Source organism: Tetrahymena thermophila (genome assembly GCF_000189635.1).
Source record: "Tetrahymena thermophila SB210 genomic scaffold scf_8254803, whole genome shotgun sequence".
Classification (NCBI taxonomy): domain Eukaryota; phylum Ciliophora; class Oligohymenophorea; order Hymenostomatida; family Tetrahymenidae; genus Tetrahymena; species Tetrahymena thermophila.
In genome coordinates this window covers 1,304,414-1,313,559 of record NW_002476559.1, presented here as the reverse complement: position 1 = coordinate 1,313,559, position 9,146 = coordinate 1,304,414, and the positions used below count along the sequence as shown (strand labels likewise).

The 9,146-nt window shown below is 21.9% G+C and overlaps 2 protein-coding genes across 2 annotated transcripts; both read left to right on the top strand. All coding sequences in view use genetic code 6, as the record gives it.

Moving 5' to 3' along the window:
- Positions 1 to 1,781: 1,781 nt before the first annotated feature.
- On the top strand, positions 1,782 to 3,076 carry TTHERM_00013100 (Fe-S protein assembly co-chaperone HscB; the record flags this gene model as incomplete). The annotated part of the gene is made up of 4 exons (XM_001008289.2): positions 1,782 to 2,167; positions 2,293 to 2,392; positions 2,602 to 2,691; positions 2,774 to 3,076. The coding sequence occupies exons 1-4, from the start codon at positions 1,863 to 1,865 to the stop codon at positions 3,074 to 3,076; spliced, it is 798 nt and encodes a 265-aa protein (XP_001008289.1). The 5' UTR covers positions 1,782 to 1,862.
- A 1,602-nt stretch (positions 3,077 to 4,678) lies between these two features.
- Positions 4,679 to 8,319, top strand: TTHERM_00013080 (hypothetical protein; the record flags this gene model as incomplete). The annotated part of the gene is made up of 7 exons (XM_001008288.3): positions 4,679 to 4,925; positions 5,032 to 5,113; positions 5,175 to 5,763; positions 5,922 to 6,044; positions 6,262 to 6,975; positions 7,126 to 8,032; positions 8,135 to 8,319. Exons 1-7 carry the CDS (start codon positions 4,760 to 4,762, stop codon positions 8,317 to 8,319), a joined length of 2,766 nt encoding a protein of 921 aa, XP_001008288.3. The 5' UTR covers positions 4,679 to 4,759.
- Between the last annotated feature and the right edge of the window lie 827 nt (positions 8,320 to 9,146).

Genomic DNA, 9,146 nt, shown 5'->3' with positions numbered 1-9,146 from the left:
AGAAATATCTAAAAGCAAGAAATGATATGTATTTATTTGCCAAAAAAACATACCTTATTTTTTATAGATCTTTAAAATAAAAGAAAAAATGTTTAGTTTATTTATTTCACTAAAAAAAATATCAAGTAAAATACAATTTCAAATATTAAAGCACTTCTTTTATATATTTATAAACAGATACAATAATAAACATAAAGGTTAACTTACATAATCATGTAACTTTATATTTTTTATCTGAAAAATATTTTTCAATTAAGTTCTTTTTAGAAAATATAAAAAGATAAAAATGATTTAGTTTAAATTATTGCATCAGATTTAATTTATTCAATTAAATATCTTACAAACTAAGATTTATTATCACTATAATTTTTTTGGGTCTAAAAAAACATGATATTCATTTTTAGTTTTTTAATTTAAACCTTATTTTTTTTGTTTTATTTTACTATTCAGGAGGTCAAAGAAAACCTCTATTTAATTTGTTAGTAGAACTCTTTAGCAGGTAATATAAAGTTATTTTTTTCTATATTTTTATTTTATGAATTGGCACAATAATAGAAAATTATGTAGCCATATATTTTTTATCTGAATATCCTTAAATTGATTTATAAATTAGAAATTATAAAAGACAGAAATGACTTATCTTTAATTATTACCTCAGATTTACTTTATTAAATTAAATATTTTACAAATTTGTATAAAATTTTGCTATTATTTTTGTAAACTAAGCACAAAATATAAAAATATGACATTGGTTATTAATTTTTTTATTTAAATCTGATTTTTTTATTATCCTGTTCAGTAAAAAGAAAGCCCTGTTAAATGTATATTATAGGACAATTTTGCAGGTATTAAAAAAGTAATTTTTTTCTATAATTTAATGAACAGACAGACATAGTAAAAAATATTAAATTTTACTTTGTAAATTATATAATTATATATTTTTTATCTAAAGAATATTAATGCAAATAAAGAAAATATAAAAAGATGAAAATGACTTAGTTATAATTATTGCATCAGATTTAATTTATTCAAATAAAAATTTTATAAACTTGGATGAATTTTTGCTATTATTTTTGTAAACTAAGCACAAAATATAAAAAAATGATATTGGTTATTAAATTTTTGTTTTAAACTTAATTTTTTGCTAAACTGTTCAGTAAAAATAAAATCCTCTTAAATGTGCATAAGAGAAAACTTTTGCAGGTATTAAAAAAGTAATTTTTTTCTATATTTTCATGAACAGACACAATAATAAACATTAAATTTGACTAAGAAAATGATGTAATTACATATTTTTTATCTAAAGAATCTTCATAGAAATAATATAAAAAGATGAAAATGACTTAGTTTTAATTATTGAATCAGATTTAATTTATTCAATTAAATATTTTACAAGTTTGGATCAGCTTTTGCTATTATTTTACAAACAAATAATGAGTTTGAAAATTAATTTTTGAATTTAAAGTTGATTTAATAATTTAACAGAGAAGAAGGAAAATTGCTGTTTATAATGAATAAATGCATAATGGATAGATAGATAGAACTCTTTAGCAAAGAATAGAAAAAGGAAATTTCTCAAAAAATAATTAAGAAATTACTTGAATTTATAGACAAAATTGTATTTTTTAAAAATATTATGACGAATGAAGTTTTGGAATATAATTCGTATTCTGCATCATTTTTCATACATTGTTTAGATATAAATTTCTGTGCTAATAAAATATTATGTATAAATAGCCAATTTATTCTTAAGGTTTTTTAATAATAAATTCTTAAGCATTAAATAAACAAATATTAATAATATTGTAAACTGCAAAAAAGTATATTAAGAAAAAACAAAACATTCAATTAAAAAACATAAAATGATTTAAAGAACACTCAAGTCCATTTTGAGAAATAAGGGGGTTCCTGCTTAACTCCTTTTGATAAAACCTTATCAATTTAATTTTAGCACCGTTAAAACAGAAATGAAGTAATATAAAGCCGATAAAATAATTCGCGATACAAATTCATAAGTCATCTATGATATTTCTAAGAATCAATCTGAATGTTGGAATTGCAATTCTCGCAACTTTTAGTCTAATCTTTTTATTTGTGGTTCTTGCTAGCATTTACAAGACCCATCAGAGAGTATAACTTCAATGAATTATTTCAAGTTATTTGAAATGTAAACAATTATTCATCACTTAAAAACTATTTTTTGCTTTATCTAATTTGATGCTTTTTCTTTGATATTAATTATTTGAGCCTGGATATGGCTTAATTCAACTAATTCTTATTTTTATTCAACAGGAATTTATCATATGAAATCGATCACTAGGAATTAACATTACGCTATAAAGATTTGTAAAAGAGTTTTCACCCTGATAAGTTTTATGGCTTAAGAAACCCTGTAGATTTAATTTTTTCTACTTTGAAAGAATATCCATTATGCATAAAGAAAATTCTTAATAAATATTAAGATACTTTTTCTATTAAATTGTTTTTTTAGTTAGTTAGTTTGTTAATTTCCTTGTTTCTTCCTTTCTTTCTTTATGCATTTGGAATTTATACGCAATTAATTTTAAATACTTTATCTTACATAATTATTTTTAAATCTAGAAAATCATCAAATTTAGTGAAACATATAGCACTTACATCAACGAAGCTTATAGTACACTCAGAGATGATTTAAAGAGAGCTGAATACTTAGTAATATTTATTTTTAAACAAATTACTTTCACTTATCCAAAATTTGCCAAAATAACAAAATTAATTATCCGTTTTTGAATAGATTGACCTACTCACTCATGGCTAAAAAGCAGATCTAGAGAATAAAATCGATGAAAATAAGAATTTTTTGCATGAAATTATGATGGAAAGAATGGAAATCGAAGAATGCGAAACAGAGGAATAGCTTTAAGAAATATAAGAAAGGTTGCTTTGCTAGTAAAAAGAAATAAATTCCAAAATAGATAATTGTTTAAAATAATAAGATTATCAAAAAGCAACTGAATATTTAGTTAGAATGAGATATAATTAGTCTTCTTAATAATCTATTAAATCTAGATGTGAACAAATGATTCACTAAAAATGAGTGCTAAGATAATTTTGTAGCTAAATAAATAAAAAATAAATTTTATCAACTTTCACCTAAAAAGGTTTTATAAATTAATATATTTATAAAGGAATGAAACAATTGGGATAAATGCAAATAATAAACAAAAATCAATCAGCTAAGAAATACTCTATCTATTTAAAAATGAAAATCATTAATCAATTAATTTACTCCAACAATAAAAAATAATAATTATATTAAAATAATATTAACTCACCCAATTTATTTCTCATCCATCTATTAATATTGAATAAACAAATAATGTTTCAAATAATTATCATAATATTAAAATTGCAAAAAAAACAACTATGACATGCAATACAATACAATAAAATAAATAAATAAATAAATAAATAAATAAATGAATAATACTATTTAAAATATATTCCTAAACTTACTTTTTAAGTTAATTAATCACAAATACTTTAACCAATTTTGATAAATACTCCTTATTTAATAAGTCTTTCTTTTTATATTTAGTTTTGTTAGTTCGTATTTATAAAAAACACTTAATATTTGTATAATCAAATCATTTTCCTTGCTTTCTATATAAATCTTATTTAAAATAAATAATTGTCACATACATTAAAGGGTTACTCCTATAGAATACTTCAGAGCAATTTCTAACTAAATTCAAATAAATAGCTTCGATTAAAAAATTCAACTAAATAATTAATCAGTTTATAATCTTTAATTTACAAATATCAAATAAATTAAAACCTTTAAACATAAATAAATAAATAAAAAAACAAAAAAATACTTATTTTTTACCTTATTTTTATAATGATCAAATTATATTGCTTGTTTGTTTATTTATTTGATAATACAAACTTAATAAATAATATTTTTATATAAATTTTTTAATAGAAAAATATTTTGTATGCTGCTAAATTTTTAATTTTAATTTAGCCAGTTAATTATTTCGTAATATTGTTTAATAAAATTTATTTTATTTTAATTAGAACTAAATTTCATTACTAAAAAAATAAAAGTAAAAAATGCCTTCACTCGGGATCGAACCGAGGACCGTAAGATCTTCAGTCTTACGCTCTCCCAGCTGAGCTATAAAGGCTTAACAAAATAAATAATTTTAATTAAATTGTTAGTCATAATTTAATTTTTTTTATGCACTAGAAATATTTAAAATTTAATAAATAAATTTCATATATGTTTAAATTTAATTTAATTTCGATTTTGAAAAAGAAACAGAAACAATATTTTACATTTTTATTCTATCTTTATTTTGAATTTTATATATTTTTTGTAAGTATATTTTGATAGGCTATTTATTTGCAAATAAATAATTCTATTTTAATCAAATATTAAAATATCTTAAAAATTCATAAATCATCGAATGAATGAATGAATAAATAATTTATTCCATTTATCAAAATTTAAAATTTTTACTTGATGAAAAGAGATATTTTTATGCAAACAAGCAAAAAAAATAAATATACAAACAAACAAACTGTGTAATTAAAGCTGGCTATCGCAAATTACTTAAAAAATATATTTACTTAATTTCTTTGACATAGAAATAAATATTTACCTATTTGAATTACAATTAAATTTGCAAAAACAAACAAACAAATAATTTATTTATTTATCAGATATTATTTACATCAAAAAAGTTTTAACACAAACATTTATTCATATATAGGTATGCAAAATAACTCTCAACTCTCATAGCAAAGGCAGGGCTCTGAAAGGGAGTAACCATAGAATAACCTTCCTAGCAATTTCCCTAGGTTTAGTGTCCAAATACCTTCCCCAAGCAAGCAAAACTCAAGTTCAACTAAAATACAAAAAAAGAACGAAAACTTTACAGGTAGACTATTATTCATTCATCATTCAATTTAATTTTTTAGGACAATAAATTATATGAAATATATTATTTAAGGGCAAAAAAGCAAAATTATTTTCATTAATTCTAGGTTTTCTTAATAAAAAAATGGATAGCACAACTACTAAATAGGATGAAGATTCTATCAGCATGATATCGGGAATTCCTTAATGGTAATTTAGCTTGTTAGAATGACAAATAATAATAATATAATTAAATCTAATTAATTTGAAGGGAAGAAAGTTAGTTGAATGAGACTATTAACAAAGAACTTCACAAAGAAAGAAGTTTAGTTTTGCAGTATGTGAATTAAAGTTTAAATGACCACACTAATTACATAAAGGAATTAGGGAAGGAAATCAAAGATTAGCAATATAGAAATAAGGAATTAAATGATAAGTAATCTTTGATGATGAGAAACCAAATATCGGAGATTGAATAGAATTTCCGCTTAGAATTAGAGCAGATGAACCAAAAATTCACTAAAATGATTCACGAGTAAAAACACACTATTGAAAATTAGCTCTATGAAAAAGAGAATAGAATTTATGATTATTGCAACGAATTAGAATAAAGATTGGAGGTGAAAATAACCAGTTTAAATTAAAGGCTTTAATTATAGCTAGATATGAAAGATAACAAGTTAAATGAAGGCCAAGCTCTCAAAAAATTAGACTCTGACATTTAAAACATCAACAATAAAATTTAGCAAATTCAAAAGCTATAAAACCTAGATGATTTGACAGGATTCAACTCTTAGTTAGCCACTTTCTCTTAAGAAATTTAACAAATAAAATAACAGCTTAGAAAAAACAAAGAAGATGTAATTAATTTATTTATGAGTTAATATTTCAATTACTTTTGATAGATTTTTATATTGATATAAGATATTGCAATAGATAAAAATAAGCAAGGAAGCAAAGAAAGAAAGAAAAAAGAATTTATTTTATTCATGACATTGATATTATTTTAAAAATATAGTTAGACTCTAAAATCATAGAAATGAATTAGAATACAGTTCAGTTCCTCAAAAATAGCTTAAATTAGAATTCTAACAACTTAATCAGCAACTAAAATTATAAGGATAAAATATTTGAAGGACAAGTAATTTAATTTAATTGTTTCTTTGTATTTAATAAAACTATTTCAACATGAAATGATTGATATAATTTGAATAGAGACATTTGATGTACATTTATAATTAATATAATTTATTTAGCTATGCAATTACATAAGCAAAGAAACCAACGATAGAAATAAATATTAAATGGCAAAATATGATCTGAATTTTTATATTTATTTTAATTTAAAATATTTAAAGATTGAAGAGATATAAAGATACATAAGTGGGTTTTCTAAAGCTGTCTAAAATAGGCTGAATATTACAAATTAAGACTTAAATTTGTTTTTAGATAGTGATGGAAACGGTAGTTCTTAAAAATAAACTGGCTAGAAAAACCCATTTAGTTTTGGAGGAGGAATCAACATGTAAAATGCCGAGAGAGTTAGCACTTTGGGAACTATGTAAAGTGCTGAGTTTGAAGTGAAAGATAACAATAAAATAATCCTTAAAAAAGATCAGAACAGTTTTCCTTCAACTCCTAATCCTAATTAGCAAAAAAACCCTTCTTATAAATAATAATAATAAGTTAATTACTAAAATTTGAACAACACAGGAAGAATGTCTTACTCTCCTTCCAGACATACTAACTTAAGCAGTAATGATTACTACAATATATTTTAAGAATCGGCTCCAAGCTTACCTTACACTCCATCAACTCATAACGATAGCAGCTATTAATCTCAGCAGTAGTAACAGTAACAAGTTTAAAAGAAAAAGAAGAAAATATTTGGTGAAGATCCTCATCCTTTACCTCCTATTGCCCATAATAATTATTTATAACAGCCACCAGTTAGACAAACTAGAAACATTGACCCTTCTCCAACCAGAAATTAAGTTTCTTCTAAACCAGAACAAAAAGCTATCTTTGACAGTCAAGCACCTTAATCTGAGTAGATGTTGACATAAAAAACAGTAATAAATAAAAATGTTTACTAAAATGAAAATTACCAAAAAAATTATAAAATATTTTTATTTTTTCATTTAAAATTTAAAATTTTCAATTGACTTAAACATTTCTCTTTCATTTTAAAATTAATGAATAAATTTATCATTTTGAATTAGGAATCAGATTAAGTTGAATTTGCAACGATGCCAAACAAAGAGAGTTTCTAAAGCTAGCAAGGATATTATTCTATACCTCAACCTATCTTAGATTCTAAATTATCAGTAAAAGTTAATGAAAATGTGGAAGTATACAACGATAATAATTAAATGAGTGATAGTGATTCAGAAGAAGAATAATCTAATATATCTAATTTCCGTTTAAAAGATACAATGGATTTCATGTAAAGAGAAGTAATCTCCTAAGGACAAACAATTTAAAGCAATTAAATTTCACCATTTTAATAATAATAATAATAACAAATATAGTAATAATTGTATCAAAACTAATATTCGTAGTAGTAATAATAATAAAATATATTGTAACAAGATAAATTACAGACATTTCAGCTTTAATAGTAAAATTTAAATTCAAAAACTTCTCCTGATAGCATGAATAAAAATTAGATAAATCAACAATAACAATACAATACAAATGTATCCAATCAAGTAGTAAATAATACTAACCACAAAAGATTAAATACAATATAGGAATCTGATTAAGAATACTCAAGCAAAAAAGAGGAATCAAAAGTGATAATGAGAGAAGAGTTTACTTAGCCAGTTACTAACAACTATATGATAAATGCAACTGAACCCTAACAGATAAGCCTCAACAAATAACCTAAGCAAAATAGCTATGAAGATTATGAGAGTTTTAAAATAAATATGCCTAAATAAGAGTTAAGATATGATAATGACACTCCTTCTAAAAATAAAACTACACCTAAACATAAAATAACAAATGAAGGATTCAATTTTATGGTTCAAAGTAAGGGTAAATCAAGTTTTACCTAATAAATCTAAGGTCCTTCTAATTTGTAAGGTCTCATTGAAAACGACAACGATTAAAACTTTAAACCAAAGTGTAATAAAAAATTATTTATTCATTTCTTCCTTATACTTTATTATATTTTTAATATTTTAGTAAGCTAATAAATATATTTAATAATCATTTATGATAAAAAAGGGGGATTTGACTCTTAAGTATCAAGGAGTGAGGGAGGAGAAGAAATAGAATATTAGTTAGATGATGATGGATATTTATTAGATGAAAATGGAAAGTTTGTATTAGATGACAATGGATAAAAGATCTAATTAACTTAAGATAACATTAACTTTTTGGCCTAAAATAAAATGATATATGATGTATGATTGATTGATTGATTGAATACACTTTTCATTTAAAATTAATTAATTAATGACTAACTAAATATAACCAAATTAAATTTAATTATTTTCATTTTATATTTTATAAATAATTGTATCTAATTTAATTATTATTTTCTTATTATCTATTTAAAGTAATTAAATATTTTTACTCACATTTTTATTGAGTTTTAAAATAAACAAAAAAATAAAGAAGCTATTCATTTCATTGTTATAAAACCATTTTTTGATTTATTTACTAAAAATAGTAATTGCACCAAAACAAAAAAAAATTATTGAGTTGATTTAAATAAATAGTAATTTAGTCATACCAGCTTACTTAAAAAGGAAATATATATATTCATTACTAGCATATGAACGAAATGTTTATGTTTGTTTTTAAATATTAGAATTGAGAATGCTAAGTAAGGAAGTAGGTAGGTAGGTAAATAGTTAGATAGGAATTAATCAATCAATCGATCAGATATCTTACCATAGTTAGTATCAATAAATCACATACAAATAATCGTTATATCACTTATTTACTAAATTATAAAATACTTTAAATAAAATTTTTGAGCAGATTAATTTATTTGTTTATTTATTAATAACATTTATCATCATAATCAATAATTAATTAAGGCTTAAAAATCTTAATTTCAGTTTAAAGAAGTTTTTGACTATAATCGAATTGTAAAGCATACCATCCATAAATATTTATTTACTTATTTATTAACAGATTATAGAAAAACTTAAAGAAATTGATTAAGTTAAAATAGATAGATAGATAGATAGATAGATTGATTGATATTAGATTTTATTTGTAAAATTTC